At 37.3% G+C, this 22244-nt stretch overlaps 1 protein-coding gene across 5 annotated transcripts; it reads left to right on the top strand.

The window, feature by feature from the left end:
- Positions 1 to 393: 393 nt before the first annotated feature.
- On the top strand, positions 394 to 15521 carry CEP15 (centrosomal protein 15). Of its 5 annotated transcripts, XM_060111292.1 has the most exons (6): positions 408 to 526; positions 771 to 1228; positions 1642 to 1726; positions 3138 to 3261; positions 11666 to 11740; positions 13861 to 15521. In XM_060111292.1, the coding sequence occupies exons 3-6, from the start codon at positions 1674 to 1676 to the stop codon at positions 13993 to 13995; spliced, it is 387 nt and encodes a 128-aa protein (XP_059967275.1). In that variant the 5' UTR covers positions 408 to 526; positions 771 to 1228; positions 1642 to 1673; the 3' UTR covers positions 13996 to 15521. The 5 variants fall into 5 exon arrangements, with proteins under 5 accessions (XP_059967277.1, XP_059967275.1, XP_059967272.1 ...); XM_060111294.1 differs by lacking the exon at positions 771 to 1228 and having other exon boundaries at positions 394 to 473; positions 1645 to 1726; XM_060111289.1 differs by lacking the exon at positions 771 to 1228.
- Positions 15522 to 22244: the final 6723 nt, after the last annotated feature.

Below are 22244 nucleotides of genomic sequence, written 5' to 3' on the forward strand. Positions count from 1 at the left end.
CTTGTCCCTATGGGGGCTGCCCTACAAGCAGGCAGAGCTCTGCTGCCGGGCGCAGCATCAGATGCCCAGGGCGAAGCTCTTTCTTAGGCTCTTGTGGAATTGACTGTAAAGTCTCTGGACGACTTTGAAGTGTTTTTCCCCTTCCCCATTCTACTGTAATGTTCTGCCTTCTAAGACACCATTTTCACTCTCTGAAGTCTTTTCAACACACGCAGGTACCATTTAAAAAGCGCTTGAAATAGAGCTACCACCAAAGGGATTTTCCCTGGGGTTCCTGAAGTCCTCCACCAACCTTCACTTCCTCAGAGCAGCGTCACTTCACTAGCCTTTGGTGAGAGACGCTCTCCTTTTATAAGGACGTGATGACATCACCTCGCGTCGCGTCGCGCTTGCGCAAAGATGGTGGCGTGACCACGCCCAGGTCTGCACCGAGACCTAACGTCCACACAGTCGGCAGTGCCCTCGCGGAAGAGGTCAGTGTGGGGTTCGGTGAGTGAGGGAGGTCCGACGGCAGGACGGCCTGCGGGTGAGTGCCCCGAGTGTCCGAAGGACGGCTGCGCTCTGGTGGGGAGGATACTGTTAAGGGGGAAGAGGGTGATGAGGAAAGTTCGCGAGTCCTTCCAGTGTACGCGGAATTTGAGTGGTCCGTGGGCTGATGACTCCTAGAAGCAGCGGATCTTCGGTTCAAAAGGCAGACGTTGTCTTGGGGTTAGTGTGAAGTGCTGATGGTGGTCGCAACAGAAAAGAAGTTACTTTGGACTCACTTCCAGGAATTTCCTTGACGCTGCATCCGAAACTGGGAAGAAGGCGGCGAGGATTGGCCTGCAGTGATTTCGTCGCAAAGTATCTGTAACTCGACCCCTTCCGGGCGAGCCTGCGAGTGATTGCTGTCCGTGGTGCTGAAAACAGAGCGGGCGCCTTGAGGAGGAAACCCGTTGAGGGCAGGACGGTGTTTCTGTTTCCCTTAGCTGTGCTCAGTGTCCTACGCTCCATGTGTGTGTGAAGGAAGGGCTCAATTAAAAAAAAAAAAATCAGTGCTGGACACTCAGGCGGTGAACAATCAGTATTAACTAAATAAGATTTAGGAAAGCCAGTGCTTCATTCCAAGAAGGAATTTTCATTCCTGTTTTTTTATTACATCATTACAGCTCAAATTGCATTCTCCCTTTGGACAGGCACGTTCAGCTCTTGCACCCAACCATATTTGCCTTCAGACTCAGTCTTCCAGGTAGTTCACTAGACCTCTGTCTGTACTGGCCCAGGCACTTTCCTCTGTTGAATTTTACACAGTGGGTTTTTTTTTTCTTTCTTTCTGTTGATTCAATAAAATGTTTACTAGTCTTAGTACCAGCTGCTTGTTTGTTTTGAATTCTGATGAAGGTTAAAATGTGGGGGAAAAAAGAAGAGGGGAAATATGCTGCATTTACCTGTGTCACAGTGTTCTGGGATGCATCTGGCATATGAAAAACTATGTATCATGAGTAAAAGTGTTTTTAAGTGCATTCCTTTCATTTTATACATTATTATAGCTCAAGTTGTATTTTTCCCTTCTGAGAGAACCAGTGGATTGAGGTGGTGAATGATCAAATGTTGCAAAGCTGAGGACATGTGGTAGAAGTAACTTTAAATGTTATTATTTAGCAGAAGGCTTATAAAGGCAGCTTTGATTAAAGATGACGTCCCTGTTTGCTCAAGAAATTCGCCTTTCTAAAAGACATGAAGAGATGTAAGTTTTTTAAAAAGGCTAATCTCAATGTATAAACTGTCCTGGCTTTATTAGTGAAACTGTGTGCATAGGAAGACTTAAAAATCTGTAAGTGTGTCATTTTAATTTTCTGACACTTGAGAGATTTTGGTGTTAAGGCATGTCATTATCCCTCGAGAATAACAAAGATTAAAAGGTCTAATTGTGTTTTATGTCTTCTTAATTCTTGTTACTAATATCTAGGTAAATTCATTCTCCCTCTAACCTTTCTATACTCCACATTGGTATTTAATGAACTTCTCTAAACCTCTTACCAAGGGCTGGCTCTCATGGGTATGTGACTGTGTAGTCACAGGCCCTGCACTTGATGCTCTAACTTCACTATCTTGAAATCCCCAGTAATTTTTTTTTTAACAAGGGACCGCAAATAATTTTTTGTCAAGGAGAGAATTTTTCATTTTGCACTGGGCGCTGCAAATTATATGGCCAGTCCTGCACTTATATTTAGTGTTAACCCTTCTCTAACCTCTGTATTGTGGGCTCTCATGTTTTCCTTTTCTTTAATTACCAGGCTATCTACCGTGGCCTCCTAAGGTATTTTTCTTACAAAAATTACTGTTCAGAGACCTGGGGTTTTAGTTCTCCCCTCAAGAACAGCCCTGTGCAACACAGTGTTTCTTGAAAATCTCAACTATTTGGGAAATGGTTACACTGTTAGGTGTACCATTTGTGTATTTTTTTCTCATCTGATCATTTAATAAGACCAAAATCTTTTAAAAATGAGCATATAACCAGGGAGAAACTTTTAAAGTCCATTATATATATAACAAAGTAGTTTGATAATTTACTTACACCTTTCTACATCTTTCTTCAATTAATGTTTTACCTTGTTGTGAGTATGCATGTGTAAACACATCCTCTCACTCATATATGGAACCATCATCTTTCTCTTGGAAAAAGAGGAAAAAAAATATTTTTATTGCTTCTTCAAACATATGGAAGTTTAGCACAATTCTAAATGTGTAACATAAGATTCAGGGGTACTGAAGTGTTAAGCAGAAGGTTTCGTATAGCAAGTTATATCAACGTATGTGTGGGGAGGTATATATAAGTATGTGTACAAAGGGATATGTATTACAGTTTGCATTTTCACTAAATATTTTTCAACACTCTACAATAATTTCAAAAGACCAGAGAGGCTACCAAAACAGAAACATGTACTTATAGCATACATATGAAAATAAAAATAATTTTACCAAGACTTAAGACATACTGAACTACCTAAGTTTTTCACTGTCTTATTGACATGGTAATTGGCTTTCAAAACAGATTGAACTTGAAGGGAGGTGCAATTAAAAATGAGTTATTTATCAGTATATTGGTCAAGCAATAAAATGTTTCTTTAAACTTATATAATCTTCATTTTCTCTAGAGTATCACAAAGATTAATATTACTTCAACAAACGGAGAATAAACTTGGAGATCAAAACAAGGAAAAGGCCTCTCAGATGCAAACAGCTGAGACTGCTTTACAAAGGAACCTTAGTCTTTTAAAGGTAAGATTCTCTGAATTAAATATATTTTCCCCACTATGCAAAAAGGTTTTAGGTCAACTTCATAACTTTGATTTATGTAATTTCTTCGTTTTGAGTCACAGAAAGAATTAATGAGGTACTGTCTATTTTTTAAACCCATGTTAATTGGACCAGAAGCATGGATTCTCATTTTTTAAAATGAAAAAACTTGAAGTTTGCTTAGGCTAAGGAAAAATCAGTCACCACAGGAAGAATTTTAAGGTCACCTTTGTGCAAGAATAAATACAAGACATAGCTTCTATCTTCCATCTTCTTTTATTCGTAGGGAGATCCTGAAACACGATAAAGCACCTATCATGTATTTAAAACAATTTGATTTTGCCCTACTGGGGCCGCAGTCAACACACAGAATTCATATCTAAGATAACAGATTTCCCCGATCTCTTTTGATGGTGATGGAGGAGGTGGTCAAAGTATGTGATTGCGCAAGGCCTCACCATTTGGCCAGTGTGCCCATTTGGAGTAAAATCATATGTGTAACATTTTTGGCTGCTTGCTATACTTTGCTTCCAGAATTGTATGGCTTCATCCATAATTAAAACCCTAAAGTTTGCTTCCATTCAAGCTTCCAAGAGATCCTATGACTAAAACATTTGGTAGTAAGGCTATATTATTTAAGTTATAAAGCAGTGTTTTCAGTTTTTTATTGTTAAATATTTTCATCGATAGGCATGATGTAGTTCTCTTCTGTCCTCACTAGAGGATAAAGGAAGAGGAAAATTCAGTTATCTTCTCAGCTTCTGGCAGTTTGATCCACAGTAATTTAAGTCACAGCCATAGTGCTACCAAAGCATTCTATATTGCCATATGTCTTACTTGCCCAATGGTGTTTGCAATATTTATTTTTAAGTGGAAATATATAGGATAATCTAGAATTTGCACTGAAAAGTCAGAAAATCTACATTGGAAGTCTTGAAGGCTTGTTTGCTACTTATTACAGCAACTGCAGGTAATATTAAGTGTCTTCCTTTTAATGAGAAAGTATTTGATGAATGCCCAGAAGGGCCTTACTATTGAGCTAGTTCTGGGCAGAAAGTGAGGATAATAAAGTAAGTATAAGTTAGAGTTCTTTAGATCAAGTAGCTTACAGGCTCAGTTGATGACATAAGGTTGTCACACACAAAATAGAGACCTTGTATGATCAAACGTTAATTAAATTATGTGTAATACTCAGCACTTTAGGAGTAAGTGTAAAAACTCTTTGAAAGCTAGAATATGCTATGAGGTCTCAGAGAGGAAGCTAAGCTGGAGCTGCATTTCAGTAGGCAGATGGGAAGGCATGCCATTGAATTTTTAAGGAAGATTCAAGACCAGAAGAAGAATGAATGGCCTTACTAATAATGTTCATGGGATCCTAAGCTAACTAGCTTGGAAAGTCACAGGAAACAAGGCTGAATATGTATTCTGAGACCAGATGAAGAAGTTGAGACTTGGTATGTAGACATAATATAGTACTGAAAGTGAGCCAAAAAAAAAAAAAAAAAAAAAAAGAGAGAGAGACTTATATAAGAAACATATGAATGGGTCTTTAAGAAAGAGTCATTTGCTATTTAGATGCAAAGTGATTTCAATAATGGAGAGATTGAATTTAAGGAAGGTAGCTCCTTGTCATATCTAGAAGGAAGATAATGAACCTAGTTTCATAGTCATTAGAAAACAGTTTGGTATGGTGTTTTTTCCCTTAATAATCAAAGTAATATATTCTCACTATAAAAAAACTTGAAAGAGCAAAGATGAAAAAGCATACCTTCTATATCATCTACCCATTTAGAAATTAGTATATTTTTGTGTATTTCCTTTCAATCTTTTTATAAACATTTTTCAACTATCTCTTACATCCCAGATACAGTGCTTGCTGTTAGAGACGCAGTTTTTCCCTGTTTTTCTTTTAAACATACTTTGAATAATTGGATCTGGAATTTTTTGTCCTTCTTTCCCGCATATTATTTTCTTTAACTTTGCATATAATTTTAGTGGCTCTCTCATAGAAGTTATCGTGAAAGTAAAATAAATAGGACTTGATTACACAATTTGAGTTGGGAGAGACTTTAAAAAGCATATAGCTTAGATTCTTATCTAAAGGTCTTTTTTTTTAAGCATAAAAACTTTTCCCAAAGATATAAAATAGATTAAAAAGTGGACCTGCTTTGGCCCAAAGCCCTATCCATTCAGCCCTTCCTTGCCTGCACTGCTGTGGCTCTAAGGAACTGTGAAAACCAATGATCTGGGCTAATCCCTTAATTTAGAGATGAGGAAACCATAAGGTAACTACTCCTAATACCCCTTTGTCAAGAACAGGTTAAGTTATAGCAGGATAGGTACTTAAGTACAGCGTGCACTTGAAAATGGTACCATTAAAACCTGGCAGCATTACTATAAGATAGTAACAAAATAGGGATGACTGTATCACCATCCATTATTTGACCTTACTCACATGTTCTGAACAATATCATAAACACTAAAAGGGCATGAGCTTTAACTTTCAGAAAGAAAGATATAACACTAGCATCTTTCAATGATATAGTTTTATACTTAGAGAAGCCAAAGTTGTTTCAAAACTGGTATGAGTTGAGTAAAATTAATGGATAAAATGTAAACATATAAAAAAACAACAGCAATCCTATATATATACAGCTGGAAAATAGCACATTCATATTAGCAATAAAATTATAAAATATATAATTGGGAATGCTTTTAACAAGGGATCTGCATGAATGGTATTAAGATAATTATTACACTTCAGTGGGAGCTTTAAGAGAAAATTTAAATGGAGACATACGCCTTAATCCTGCCTGGGGAGACTATTATTTTTCTAAGTCAGTTGTCACAAAGTTATTTTTAGATTTAATAAAATCCCAACAAAAATTTCTCTAATTGCACTTGAAAAAATAAATTAGCAAAAATATCAAAGCATGATTTTAAAAGGGGAGCAATAAGAAAGAGACTAATTCCATCAAACATATTAGTAAAAGAATGAATACGAATCTAAGCAGTAAAGAAAAGTCACAGTGAAGGTTTAGTCAATAAATATAGAAGATAGCGGCCTTTGAAAATAGGCTCAGTGATTTTTTCAATTAGTATTAATGCAATGAAATTTAGCAAAAACATAATGGATTTAAAAGACAGAGGATTTTATTTCTACAGATACTTCCATGATATAAACTGCCATCTCTCCCACCTTTCCCTCCACAAAATTTAGTTTAACCCAAAAAGGCGATTTTGTGGTAACAAACATCCTCTTGTGAGGAGGATGGATGAACACTCTGGAGTGAGGAAGAATGGGAGCGTCCTACAGCAGATTCAAGATTCATGCCAGAGAGTAACATTTATACCTTCACCCACACTGCAAGCTTGGTTTTTAATTGCTATAAAAATTTCACACCTGTGTAAAAGAAGGAATAGAAGAATGTATTTCCATGCACTTATCACCCAGATTCAATCATTATCAGAACACAGCTAGCCTTGTTTTGTCTATACTCCTCACCCCCACCCCTTAAGATCATTTTGAAGCTAATCTTCAGACATTGCATTGTTTAATCTGTAAATATTTCAGTATCTCTCTTTGTTTTTTTTTTTTTTTTTTGGCTGCATTGGGTCTTCGTGGCTGCGTGCAGGCTTTCTCTAGTTGCGGCGAGCAGGGGCTGCTCTTCATTGCGGTGGCTTCTCTTGTTGAGCAGCACGGGCTCTAGGCTTGTGGGCTCCAGTAGTTGCAGCATGCAGGCTCAGTAGTTGTGGCTCACGGGCTCTAGAGCGCAGGCTCAGTAGTTGTGGCACGTGGGCTTAGATGATCTGCGGCATGTGGGATCTTCCCAGACCAGGGCTCAAACCCCAGTCCCCTGCACTGGCAGGCGGATTCTTAACCACTGCACCACCAGGGAAGTCCCTCAGTATATCTCTTTCTATATTTCAATATTTATTGCTAAAAGATCAGCATTATTTTAAGCAAAATCAAAATAACAGTATCAACCTAAGAAATTAACAATAAATCCTCAAATATCCAATCAGGTTCCAAATAAAATCCAATTTGTAATTGATACATCTCCTAAATTTCTAAAAGTACTTCCTGCCCTTTTTCCCCCCTTTTCATGTATTTGTTAAAGGAACTGGGTCATTTGTCCTGTCGAGTTTCTAGATATTGCTAATTCTATCACTGAGGTACCCACTTAACACGTTCCTCTCTTCCCCCTCATTCCTATAATTGACAGATCTAAGTTGTGCTGTGCAACAGAAATATAATTCAAGCCACATATGTAATTTTAAATTTCCTAGGAACCATTGTTAATAACGTCAACCTAAACAGATTAAATATTATTAAAATTTCAAACAAAATATTTCAAATGTAACTGCTATTAAACATTAGTAAATATTTTATATTCTCTTTTCTTACTAGCCCTTCAAAATTCAGTGTGTATTGTGTGCCTACAGCACACCTTAAGTCAGACTTGTACATTTCGAGGGCTCAGCAGCCACATAAGGCTAAGGAATACTCCACTAACAGTGCAGATTACAGAGGCCTGATCAGATTGAAGCTCGATGTTTTGGGGAAGAACACTTCCGTAATGCCAGGCTCTCTCTCTCTTTTTGGAATGTTAGTCATTGATGATCATTGCCTAAGTATATTCATTAGGGGTTGCAAAAAGCAATATTCAATTATTTTATTCTCATTCAACTGCTGATTATTTATATTGAGAAACTTCCCCTCATCAATTATTTGGTTACACTGAGGTATATTGCACAGAGGAAAAAGCATGATGAATGCTCGATTCTCTCTATTTACTTTTCAGAATAATAGGTTGGTTCTCTAGTATCTTCCAAAAGTGACCAATTAGGTGTTGTTGGTTTTGGTTGCTTTTTTGTTTTTGTTTTTGAGCTGTCTGGGATTTGAAATTTTTCAATCCATTTCCATTTTTATTCCTACTTATTCTCAACTTGTCCCATTTTTACCAAGTGAGAGCCTCGTCAGATTAGCTCCTGAATGCTTCTGATGGCATCTTAACAGTCTGACAGTTTCCTTTCTTTCTGGTCTGATGCAATCTGCCAGGCTCATCATGTGCATTTGCTGCTTAGACCTGGAGTTGGCCATTGTTCCAAGGAGCCCTGGATCCTTTTGGTAGGAAATATGTTCAGAGCCCTCTATCTGGGCACTAGTGGGGTTTATTGCAACTTTTTTTTTAAGATAAAATACATTAGGAGCTCATATCAGAAATTCCAGAATTCCAGTTTGCAAGACATTTAACTTAAAAAATCATGGATCTTGTACCTCTAAGTTCCTTTCCTCAAACCAAAAATCTGTCCCAAAGAATTTCCCAATACCAATGTAACTACTGATGTACTTCATCCTGTGATACAGACAGCACTGTCACCACCCATGTAATTACTGAGAATGGTTTTCAGTAACATACTTTTTACAATCCTTTTTGTCATTAGGGTGTACCTCACTAGGGATGCTCACTCAAAATACTGTGTTCTAAGACCACTTTATGTAATTCTTCTCCATGTGGTTATGCCACCACTAGATAGCAGTTAGATTTGTTTCATTTTATTTTCAAATTTGTAGGGATTGCTTTTTCATTTGTTCTCTGACTATATAAAATTTTAAATGGTCTAGTGACAAATCTATACAACAAGGCAACAAGGTACAGGTAAAGCTGGCAAGGCAACAAGGTACAGGTAAAGCTGGCCAACTAGCCTTTCTTCCTCTCCTCTTTTTTCCTTTTCTCCCCCTACCCCCTTGGGTGCTTTGTAAAAAAAATTCTTTTAAGTTTTTGGTTTATACTCAGGAAACTTTGATACCTCAGTCTGTATTTATTTAATGAATATTTAAGTACCTAGTACATACCCTGCACTTTGTTAGATTATCAGATGCTTAAAGGTTGTATGAGACACAGCCCTTACCTTCGGGCAGCATATAGTGTAAAGGAAGGTTCTTATATGGAAGTATTAAGATTTAACTTGCTATAGAAGGCTGGGGTCAAATCGCCAAGATTTTGGGTCAGGCTAAGGAAGGCATGTTTGATCCTTTGTGTTGTGAGTACCAATTTTCTTTTTTTTAATCTAGGGGAGGACATATTTAAGGTACTTTTTAGCAAAACTAATCAGTTCCATGTTAGGTATGGATTGAACTAAAGTGAGATATGGCCTAGGCATGAGTACAAGTAAGTATTAAATATTTGTTGAATGAAACAGCATTGAGAATGACATGGAAAGGCTCGAGGAGACATCCTGATGGAACAATACAGGGAACTTTGCATTTTTCAATGGCAGGAATAAGAAGAGTTGGAGTTTGAGGATACAGCATAGCTATCTGAGTGGGGAGAAGTCCCACTATTATACATTCAATACATTCAGTGGAAAAAGATGAGTTTAGTGTTATCAGGTTGAGAAATAAGGGCTAGGAAGAAAAGTTAGCCATCCCTCCTCAGTAATAATTAAAGCTAGATCAGCGACTGTCTTGGAGGGAGAAAAATTAAAAAGATGGGGACAGATGTCACAAATCTTAAGAAAGCCCACCCTGAGGATTAAACCAGAAAAAAAGGAGCCACCTGAGGAGAAGGAGTCCGAGAGGTAAGTGAAACATCTAAGAAAGTGAAATATGACTTAAGCTAAGGACGAAGTTCTCCGGAGGGGTGATAATCCCTTGTTGAAATGCTGCAGAGGTGACAGTTGACTTAGGCCTGCTTAGGTGAGGCTGACTCAGGCCTGCTTTTCCAGGCCACACGTCCCTCCTCCTAAACTCATCTCCTGCCCTTTGTGTGGCAGATCTGCTCTTCTCTACGAGATATTCAGTATCCTTATTTTCTGATCTTTAAGAAAAATGTTTAATCTTGCCTACAGGTGCTAGTGGCACCCAGATCTCCCAGTAAAGATAACTTTGTTCTTAGAATAATGGTAAAATTGGGGTTCTGGTTTTTATTGTTTGATTTCTAGAAGTAAAAAGTGGTTCTTCCGGGACCTTCTTCAATTTCAATGTAATCAGAAGACTTGGTCTCCCATGTCTGTTGTATCATCGGCATCAAGAGCTCTTTAAGCCTGTCTTGGCCGTGAACTTCTGGTATGGGAGAGATGCTGATAGCTGGGCTTTTTACCCCTAAATTGTTGTCTTTCCCCTTCAAATCACCTTCCTCTAGACAGCAGGTGCATTACTGGTTGTGCAACTTCGGGGAGTCCCTTTAGGGAGTTTCCTGTTTTTCCCTTTTCCATTTCACACCCATTCCTTGCTCCCGCCGCTGCCATCTGCTATCTCTTTTCTCCTGTTCAGCGTTGGCTTCTTCACACCCCACTCCCACGCCCTTTTCCATCGCTCTCCTTCTGTCCAACAGCCCTGTACTTAGATCACTCCAGTGCTTGTACATGGAGCAGAGAACTTTCTCTCTTCTCTCAACTCACCAAGCTCAAAGGAGAGACAAAATTCACATGGCCTTCAACCAACACCCTGGAAACTTGACAAACCTAAGGAAGCAGAAGACAGCACAGGTGCTGATTCGGGGAGTATTTATTTAACAGGGCTCGAATATTTCTGTAACAACTTGCAGAGTCTTACATTTCTGGGCGTGAACTTTATGCACAGATCTAGATAAAATCTTTACTGACGTATGAATCCACCTTAAGTACACTTGTGTTTCTACAAACATAAGAGAAAACACAAACATCTACAAGTTCAACTACAAAGTACCGCACGATACTTGAATGCCATCAGCTGAAGGATGTATCAGTACTACCTAGGAATAAAACTTGCCTTTGAGATTAGCTTAGCAATCTGATACTAAAAGTCTAGATAGCATAGTGAAAGGTTCTTGTTGCAAAGTACTCAGGTACCTCATGGACCTTTTCAATATGGGAAGTATTTGCCTAAGTATAAAATTAAACAATGGAATATTGAACAAATATCATGTGTGTCATTCATATACCATTTGCATCATCTGGACAGACTAGAACTCTTCACTTTGAAGGTCAGCCTAGCATGGGTCTGAGTATCTGATTGTTTTTCGTATCAGAATATTTGACTATTTTATCCATCTGGCTGTTTTTAAAGGATTTTAAAGCTAAGTTAGTACTCTGAACAGTTTAGAGGAAGTTCTTTTTCCAAGAATTATTGGCATTTCCTAGCTACTTAAAATGAAAAAGGCAGAACTTAGAAGTACCACCCCCATCCCTGCTTTTTATTTTAAAATAAGAAACCCTGCATCCTCTCTTTGAAACCGGTTAATTAAGCAGTGATCTGTCAGTGCCTGTCCATCAGTTCAAACTGTATATCCAGAGGAGAGTTGAAGCGAGAGATCTGGGATACAGATATTGCTATTACAGGTGCCATTTGTGTGTGTGGTTTAAATACATTTTGTTTTGAAAATGCTTCTATCTGTTACAGGATATAGAAGCGGCAGAGAAGTCTCTACAGACCCAGAATCATCCAGTTCCACCGCCTGAGGTGGCTTCTCTTGAGGTGAGAATCTTAAGGAACAAATGTGAAAGAAGAGACCCTCAAAAAAAAAAAAAAAAGGAAGAGAGGCTCTTCGGTTAGCAGTGCATTGTAAGTGGCTGTGTATGTATATATCCCAGATTCCTTCATTCAGTAAAATAAATGAGATGTGTCTCACTGATTTATGTCCACAGTGCCATGCTTTGTATGTAGTGGGTAATCTGTAAGTATCTGGGTTTTAAAAAAATTTTACATCAAGTGAAAATTTTATCAAGACCTTGTGTCTTTTCACCGAGTCACTTAGAAACGACTCTCTTGTTAAATCCTAACAGACAATATGCACTAAATCTTAAGATGACAGCCTAACCAAAATGCTTTTCCTGTTGGCTGATGTTAGAAGTAGCAGCTCAGTCTCTTCACCAAAGATGCAACCAACGCTATTTAAATGCATATTATCATGCAGTATAGCGTGGCTTTTGTCTGTTTGATTTTGCTCAGTTCAAGAACAGATTGGGAAGATGGTTGGCAAAAATAAACCGTATTTGGTATACGAATGTATGTGTGCTGAAAGGGAATTTGCTACATATAGAATAGTTTGATTTTATATTTTTAATGACCTTTTTTCAATACAGTTTTTGTTTGCTGCCTAACCAGGGATGTGAATAGACTCAAAAATTAAAGGCTGAGAATTTGCCCTGCAATTTTCTGTGTCATCTAGAGTAATAAGGAAAGGCAGTGATCAAGGATAGAAAGAACTCCCGTTCAAAGTTGTGCCTTGGGCATGTCTTTTCCTTTGTTGAATTTTCCAATACCTTACTCTGGCCTGTACAGGGCCCACACAATAGGGGTTAATCCAGCCGTGAATGGCGGAGAAACACCCAACCACAGGCCTTGGTTGGTATTTTTCTTAGCTAGTCTCGCACAGCAGGATAACCTTTATTTTAAGTATGTCAGGCTACTTCTCAGACCACATGCATAGATGCATAGATACATAGAACCCCTCATCATTTTCAGCTTTCAGAGCCCTCATACCTTTTTTCTTTTTTTTTTAATAACAGCATCTTATTTTTTTTATTTTTTACTTTTTGGCTGCACCAGGCAGCTTACGGGATCTTAGTTCCCCGACCAGGGATCGAACCCAAGCCCACCACAGTGGCAGTGCTGAGTCCTAATCACTTGACTGGCAGGGAATTTCCCCCACCCCCTACCTTTTTAATGCTCAACGTGAATAATTATGTCTCCCCAATGCTATCTAACTCTTTGACTGAGTTCTGAAAATGAGCTGGATAGTGATGATCTCATATCAAATGCCCTCCTATGACACAGAGCTTTTGGCATCTGACTTTTCTTTGGCCTCCTTAGGGCACTCAGCCAAGAAACCATGCAAGCGTGTAGATGCCATACAGCAATGCAGTATGAGCTTCTACAGCTTACAGACTGCTACAGTCAGTCTAGGAACACAGCGTCTCAATTTCCAAGTTACTTGAATTAAAAATAGCGAGATGATGTTAATATTATTGTTATTATCCAAAAAAATGTGGGAAGAAGTTACAGTTTGCCATATCAGGTGCTCTTCTAAAAGATATAGCGGGTGCATAATTTTAAATGTTTTTCCCCCCTACAATTAAGAGGTCAGTTCACCTGAATCCTCCAGCATGCCCCTTATATTTCAGGTGCTGATCTCATCCAGGTCACATCTTTTTCTGTTAGTTCTAAAGCAGTTGTTCATGTTGAATCATTTCACTGTGATAATTTTAGTATGGGCAATCATTTGGTATGGGATTGGGAACAGTAAACAAAAACTTTTAATGATTGTGTAGCCATAAATGATACTACTGGTAATAATCACAAGATTGGCCACAAGAGGGCGTGTAAAATCACAATAAAACTGTAAAACCTGTAATTCTGCCAGGCTCTAGTTTTACTGAGAAATTTGAAAATTAACACTAGTAAGTAGCCAGATTTTTTTCTAAAATTAACATAAAATATTCTGTAGAGGAAGTGCATTCTACGTATATGTGTGAGTGTGTGTGTGTGTGTACGCACACACACACTTAAGTGAATAAACATTTAGACTATTATGAAGAGCCAAGTTCAATTGCTTGATATGCTTTTTTACTTTTGGATGTTGGTTTTTTTTCCAGACTCTTTACTGGGCATCAGTAGAAGAATATATTCCCAAATGGGAACAGTTTCTTTTAGGAAGAGCACCATATCCTATTGGTGTTGAAAATCCAAATGAAGCAGAAGATACCATTCAAAAGGAGGTGCAGCAATAGCTTCTTCACATACTATTTGAAAAACCTATTTAGGAAAGCTGAGTGTTAAAAAATATGCAGATCACTGCAGGAACTTTAGGAATCAGACATGTTCACGTTGTCTCATTACTTCCTCAATGACAATGAAGATTTGAGAATAGACTTGGAACTTTCAGGCCATCACTGCAAGACCTACTACTCTTTCAGTGTCATGAATTTGCTTTCTACCAACCCATGGAAGTGTTAGAAGCTGATACTGAAAGGTGGACTGTTGATTAAATAAGCTGCTGAATGAGTGTTGTGTGCTGTTAAAAAAAAAAAAAAAAAAAGTCATTTACTGTCACTATCACCGAAACAGTGAATACCAGTAGTTCTGATTTTACATATTCTATAATCTTTACTTTTCAGTTATTTTGTTATGGGGATAAGGCTCAGGATCCAAGTGGTTGTTTGCTCACTCTTTTAGCTTTTGAACAAATGAAAAGACAGTGACAATCACTTAGTATAATAATATTGATCAGGAAATAGATTCATAGGATTTTGTCCCTCATAGATCACTGGACCTGTAAAAATTCTCGAAGCAAGAACTAAACTACCAAGCATTCAATAAGTAGCCAGTTTCAGGAGGGCTCAGACTGGGTTCTGAAAAAGGACACCTATTAGAACTGGGAATGGTCACTGGATTTTGACCTGGTTATTTAAAGATTGCCAACCCTGTGAACACAAGTAACTCTTCTCTCATCTTTTCATCTTTAAATCTACCCTTCCCTGTCCCTTCTATTTTCTTTATTTCTCAAACAACTGTCAGTCAGAAACTTTTGGGTCACAACCCTCAATAGCTTTGGGATTCCTCAATCCACCACTGCTGGAGTGCTCAAAAAAAAATTCTAATTTTTCTAATTATAAAAGCAGCTCCTGCTTAGGAGTCCACATCACAATGAAAGATTTTCAATTTTAAACTGGTTTGTGGTTTTATAAGACGACAATAGACGACTAAAAGACGACTAAAAAAAAAAAAAAAGTCCATTGTGTTGATAAGTTCCTTTAAACTACCATCTTGGAAATATCCTGTTGAGTGGGTGTTGGTGTGGGTAACAATAATGTTGTTTTCATAGCATGTGCTGGCAGATGAGCACACTTCTCTACAGTGTTAACAGTTGTAATTAAGGAATAAACAGCACAGAGTGTCAGTCCGATGACAATTTCATCTATAGTGTCACAATACAAAATGTCACAAAATATTAGAACTGTTATATAACTATAAAAAGGATTGGCTTAAAAGCCAAAAGCCCTTTAAAAAAAGGAAGACAGAGAAAGAAAGAAAAAAGAAAACTGGCATAGGGACCAGACCGTTTTATACCTTCTCAAGAATGTTCTGTCACGAAAATAAATTGATATATATTTTTTTTCCTGTTACATTACAGTTTGGTTTCTAGCCATCCAGTTGATTTAGCAGGAGAATGCAGGGCTTTTTAGCAGCTTTGAATTGGTAAACAGATTTAGATGTAGTAGAGAGAACATGAGGAAGTTTTTTTTTTTTTTTTTAACATCCAATCTTTCCCAGCATATGCACATAAGAAGGTGAATGAAGCGATGTGAAACTTATTTCTCTTTAGTCAAGTGAAAAAAAGGCTAAACATTTGTTGAGATGGTAAAATATTGTGTCAAGCAAGTAGGCATATTCCAAAATTAAACAGTGGTTGATACATGAGCCGTCCTCAAATATTTGAGCATTATGCTTCCTTTGAGTTCTGTAAATTAAAGCACCAGTAGGTTAAATTAAAATACAAAATGAATAGCAATTTAACCATCTCAGGAAAGGTTCAGGTTTTTTTCTCCCCTAAATTGACTAACTTGCTACATCTTTTTTTTTTTTTAACCCTCAATTTTAATGTAACCTGGCTTATGATTTAGGGCAGAAGGGAAGCTATTTCTAGGCTTCAGTTGTACCATTTCCCCCATTTCTAGTCAGTACCTCAGAAACTCCCAGAGGGGACTTTATTCCTGGCCCCCCCAGAGTTTTCCCCCAGCCCCCTTCTTGTAGAATGGAACAGATTGCACCACATGGTGTATGTTTAAAGATAAAAACAATCCTGAAGAGACCTAGATACCCCATTAAAGGGCATTATATTCCTCATGGCAAATTAGCTTTATGTAGGAATTTCCAAATATTGTTTTCTGTAAGGAGGAGAGAAATACAGTATCTAACATACATTTTGTACATAATTAGTAGGAATCAGACAACGAGAAAGAAATGTCATCTACTGAGACTTTTTCCTCCCTCTTCAGTGCCCTTACCATACACTACATTGTACCCACTAATCTTTATGAAAACTATGAATTTGTATTTCTTTTTTTTAGAATAATGGGGTTTTCAAAATAAACCCTATTCCAATAATTTTTCATAGCCTTTCTTGGATTGTTGCAAATGCATAAATATTCAAAGATCACTTTCTGCTGAACACTTCTTGTGTATGATATTGAGTATTATTAAACCATAAAATGCTAAAGTTCAGAAGGAGCTGCAGTTTTTCTCTGAACTTGAAAAAATTAATTTTACTAAGTACTCAGGAAAAAGCCTAATACTCTTGAAACCAGACATCTGGTCTTCCCCATGCGTAGGGAGCAGTGTGAATTAAAGTGATGTCAAACGGACAGTTTTTCTCTGCCTTATGTATAAGGTGTTTTAACTTGCTAGCTTAAGACTTAGATGAGAATTAAAATGATCTTTAACTGTATTTACCATTTTGTCTTCTCTGCCTCATCCTCCCTTTTCTATTAAAAAAAAAGAGAAAGATGTATCGGGTATATTTATTTTTGATTCAAAGTTAAACTTATTTGGAAGCTATTTTGTCACTTAGGAGACAACTGGAAACACTGGGAGTAGAGTGGGGAAGGGGTATGTGAAAAACCAGGGTATGCAGTCACCAATTTCAGGCAGGAGGAAGATATTAAGCTTTAAACCCAGTGTAAGGTTTTACTGTGTAAAATTTAATGCACAAGGCCATGAATTTGGCTTTATCTACAAAATACATTCTTTTCCTTCCTTAGTCTATTGTCTTTTTATTCTAAGCCAGTTCACATCATTTTTTTTAAGAAAGTCTCTTGTTTAAAACAAAATAAAGTTTTAAATCTCCCTGAAGAGTTTTCTCCCCTTTTCAAGAATTGCCCAAACATAATACCTACATGGCTTAAAACACCCTTCATTGCAGTAGTCTATTTTGACCTCTTCCACTTTAATTAGGATAGTAAGTTATTTTTTTCAAGAGTTGCTGACCAAAATCTATTCTTCAGAGAAGGTAGTAACTAGATGGTGAATTCAAACAGTAAAATAAAGTCTATGAAAAATATGGAGAAAGGGAAGGGGAGAGAAATTAGTTTGAGAAAGCTTTAAGTTGGAACAAGAAAGTGTCTCTCTCTCTCTCTCTCGTGGTGTTTTTGTTTGTTTCTCATATAATTCAGAAGTTAATTTGTCTACGTAGGAAATTTAATTCTCTACTGCTAATAAGAGAATGCTTAGAGTTTTCTGGGACAAACATGGGGACATGTCAAACTTCAGCAATTAAGGACAGGATTGATTTGTGGATTTGACACCTGGCATTGTGATCCCGCTTTCTAACTGGAACTGAGATTATATCCTTACTAAAATCCAAGACAAGGAAAACGAGTCCAACAAAGACAGAAGCTAAAAAACTGCTTCCGGACATCATCTTACTTTTCAGAGTCAGGTTTCCTTGCTTACAAGAGAAAGGACTGGGTCCCCTACATTGTAATAATGTTTTGAAGTCCTTGCTATTTTAAAAACCCTAATTTGTGTCTCAGACAAAGACAGAGACTGAGACTCTGCTAAAGTAGTAGCCTGACCACAGTACAAATCAATAAATAGTTGCACAGAAGGGACAATGAAGTGTTCTTATTTTAGAAAGTAGGGATGATTTAGTTTGTTTCTCTCATTTTGATAACTGGCCCATTTAAGCTCCACTGTTATAGTCAAAGGATTTTTTATTACTCCTTAATAAGTCTAGGTTATCAATGCAGATTTTTTTCTGATGTTTTACACGATACCACTTTAGAGACAATACAGTCAAATTAGAAGGAGACAAATTTCCATTTATAATTTTGTCTACAGTCTATCTCTGCCTTCTTTCATCTCTCAATACAATATCATTATTTTTTATACCTTATCTCCAACCATTTATAAGGTCTGTAACACTTATAAATGTATCATTGTACTAGAACACTCTACCCCAGAAAAACAAATACTGAGTTATTCAAAAGAAGCCTAATCTAGAGCCTTTTAAAAGGATATCCAGTAAACACAAAGGTGGATAACACTTGAGCATCATTCATTCATTCGTTAGATCTTATTGACTTCCTACCAATAAGGAAATTGAATCAGTAATCAAAAACCTCCCAACACAGAAAAGTCCAGGGCCAGATGGCTTCACTGGTGAGTGAATTCCACCACATATTTAAGTAAGAATTAAGGTCACTCCCTCTCAAACTCTTCCAAGAAATATAAGAGGAGGAAACGTTCCCAAATTCATTTTTATAAGGCCAGCATTACCCTGATATCAAAGCCAGATAAGGACACTACAAACAAACAACAACAATAAAACTACAGACCAATATCCCTGATGAATATAAATGCCAAAATTGTCAATAAAGTATTAGCAAACTGAATTCAACAACACATTAAAAGGATCATACACCCTGACCAAGTGGGATTTATCCTGGGATACAGGGATGGTTCAACAAACACATCAATAAATGTGATATATCAATACTGCATTAATGGAATGAAAGATAAAAAACCATATGATCATCTCAATAGATGCAGAAAAAGCATTTTACAAAATACAACATCCTTTCATGATTAAAAATCCTCAACAAATTGGGTATAGAAGGAAAACCCCTCAACATAATAAAGGCTATATTTGATACACCCACAGCTAACATCATACTCAATGGTGAAAGATCAAAAGCTTTTTGTCTAAGATCAGGAACAAGAAAAGGATGCCCACTCTTACCATTCTAATTCAACATAGTACTGGAAGTCCTAGCTAGAGCAATGAGGCAAGACAAAAAATAAAAGGCATCCAAATCAGAAAGGAATAAGTAAAACTGTCCTTATTTGTAGATGATATGATTAAAAATATCATATATATACAAAATATATATATATAAATATCATATATATATATATATATATATATTCCTAAAGACTCAACCAAAAAGCCATTAGAACTAATCTATGAATTCAGTAATCAATAAATGCAGGATATAAAAATCAACACACAGAGACTTCCCTGGTGGCGCAGTGGTTGAGTCTGCCTGCCAATGCGGGGGACACAGGTTCGAGCCCTGGTCCAGGAGGATCCCACATGCTGCAGAGCAACTAAGCCCGTGCGCCACAACTACTGAGCCTGCGCTCTAGAGCCCGTGAGCCACAACTACTGAGCCCGTGTGCCACAACTACTGAAGCCTGCGCACCCTATAGCCCGTGCTCCACAACAAGAGAAGCCACCACAATGAGAAGCCCACGCACGACAACGAAGAGTAGCCCCTGCTCCCCACAACTAGAGAAAGTCCGCGTGCAGCAACAAAGACCCAATGCAGCCAAAAATAAATAAATTAAAAGAGAAAAAAAATCAACACACAGAAATTAGTTGCATTGCTACACACTAATAATGAATTATCTGTAAAAGAAATAAAGATTATCCCATTTACAACAGCATCAAAAACAATAAAATACTGAGGAATAAATTTAACCAAGGAAGTAAAAGATTGAACAGTGAAAACTACAAGATTTTGGTGAAAGAAACTGAAGAAGACACAAGTAAATGGAAAGATATCCCATGTTCATGCATCAGAAAAATTAATATTGTTAAAATGTCCATACTACCCAAAATCATCTATAGAGTCAATGCAATCCCTATCAAAATTCCAGTGGCATTTTTCACAGAAATAGAGCAAACAACCCTAAAGTTTTTATGGAACCACAAAAGACCCCAAATAGCCAAAGCAATCCTGAGAAAGAAGAACAAAGCCAGAAGCATCACACTTCCTGATTTCAAACTACACTACAAAGCTATAGTAATTCAAACAGTATAATACTGACATAAAAATACACATAGACCAAAGAAACAGAATCCAGTGCCCAGAAATAAATCCCCACATATACAGTCAACTAACATTTCATAGGGGAGCCACAAACACTCATGGGGAAAGGATAGTCTCTTCAGCAAATGGTGCTGAGAAAACTGGATAACCACATCAGAAAAATGAAATTGGACCTCAATCTTACACCAGTCACAAAAATTAACTCAAAATGGATTAAAGACCTAAGTGTAAGACTGATAAGGTAAAACTCCTAGAAGAAAACATAAGGAAGAATCTCCTTGACATTGGTCTTGGCAATGATTTTTTGGATACAACACCAAAAGCACAAGCAACAAAAGCAAAAAAAACAAGTGTGACTACATCAAACTAAAAAGCTTCTGCACAGCAAAAGAAACAATAAATAAAATGAAAAGGCAACCTATGGAATGGGAGAAAATATTTGCAGACCATATAAGGGATGAGGGGTTAATATCCATAATAAAGAACTCATACCACTCAATAACAACACCAACAACAAAAACAAGTAATGCAATTTTAAAAAATGGACAGGGGAATTGAATAGACATTTTTCCAAAGAAAATATCCAAATGGTCAACAAGTACATGAAAAGGTGCTCAACATCACTAGTCATGAGAGAATCAAAACCAAAAATGAGATATTGCTGCACATCTGTTAGAAGGGCTATTATCAAGAAAACAAGAAAAAACAAATGTTGGGGAGAACGTAGAGAAAAGGGAACCCTTGTAGACTGTTGGTGAGAATGTAAGTTGGTTCAGCCACTATGGAAAACAGTTTGGAGGTTCCCCCAAATTAAAAGTACAACCACCATAGGATCCAGCAATCCCACTTTTGGATAAATGGCCAAAGGAAATGAAAACAGAATATCAAAAAGATACCTACACTCTCATGTTCACTGCAGCATTATTCACAATAACCAAGATAGGAAACAACCTAAGTGCCTACCAACAGATGAAGGGATAAAGAAAATGTGGCATGCATACACTAGAATATTATTCAGCCATAAGAAGGAAGGAAATCCTGCCATTTGTGACAACATGAATAGACCATGGGGGCATTATGCTTAGTGAGATAAGTCAGACAGAGAAAGACAAATACTGTATGATATCACTTCTATGTGAGATCTTTAAAAAGCCAAACTCATAGAAACAGAGTAAAATATGGTGGTTATCAGAGGCAGGGGAGTGGGGGAATTGGGGAGATGTGAAAGAGGACAAACTTGCAACTGAAGGATGAATGAGTTCTGGAGATCTAATGCAGAGCATATTGATTATAGTCCACAACACAGTACTAAATACTTCAAAATTGCTAAGAGCCTAGATCTCAAATGTTCTCACCACAAAAAAAGAAGTGATAGTTATGTGACATGATAAAGTCGTTAACTAAAACTACAGTGGTGCTCATAAGGCAATATATAAATGTATCAACTTGACATGCACACCCTAAATTTACACAATGTTCTAAGTCAATTATATCTTAATTTTGAAATGTGGTTTATCCATAAAATAGAGTATTATTTGGGAAGGAAATTCTGACACATGCTACGACATGGATGAACCTTGAAGACATTATGTTAAGTGAAATAAACCAGACAGAAAAGGACAATTATTGTATGATTCCACTTATATAAGGTACCTAGAGTAACCAAATTCACGGAGACATAAAGTAGAATGGTGGTTGCCAGGGAGATGGGGAGTTAGTGTTTAAAGGGACAGAGTTTCAGTTTGGGAAGATGAAAAATTTCCAGAGAGACATGGTGATGATGGTTTCACTACAATGTGAATGTGATGAATGCCACTGAAATGCCCACTTTTAAAAAAAAGGTTAAAATGGTAAATTTTATGTTATGTATATGTTGCTGCAATAAAAAATAATCCTCTCTATACGTAACCTGAATACTTCCAATGTGTGAGCGCTTTGATTTAAATCTTGTTATTTGTGAGAATCAAGCATAGAAAGGTAGGTTAACTCCTCCTAGAAACCTTCTCTATCAATAAACAATGCCGGGGCTTCCCTGGTGGCGCAGTGGTTGGGAATCTGCCTGCTAATGCAGGGGACATGGGTTCGAGCCCTGGTCTGGGAGGATCCCACATGCCATGGAGCAACTAGGCCCGTGAGCCACAACTACT

The sequence above is a fragment of the Mesoplodon densirostris genome, chromosome 10 (assembly GCF_025265405.1).
Source record: "Mesoplodon densirostris isolate mMesDen1 chromosome 10, mMesDen1 primary haplotype, whole genome shotgun sequence".
NCBI lineage: Eukaryota > Metazoa > Chordata > Mammalia > Artiodactyla > Ziphiidae > Mesoplodon > Mesoplodon densirostris.

What these genes read in the sequence shown, in the direction of transcription:
- CEP15 (XM_060111294.1), top strand. Translation starts at nt 1,674, where the DNA reads ATGACGTCCCTGTTTGCTCAAGAAATTCGCCTTTCTAAAAGACATGAA. An exon ending in TCTAAAAGACATGAAGAGAT is followed by an intron (nt 1,727 to 3,137) that starts GTAAGTTTTTTA and finishes CATTTTCTCTAG; the next exon opens with AGTATCACAAAGATTAATAT. An exon ending in GGAACCTTAGTCTTTTAAAG is followed by an intron (nt 3,262 to 11,665) that starts GTAAGATTCTCT and finishes TATCTGTTACAG; the next exon opens with GATATAGAAGCGGCAGAGAA.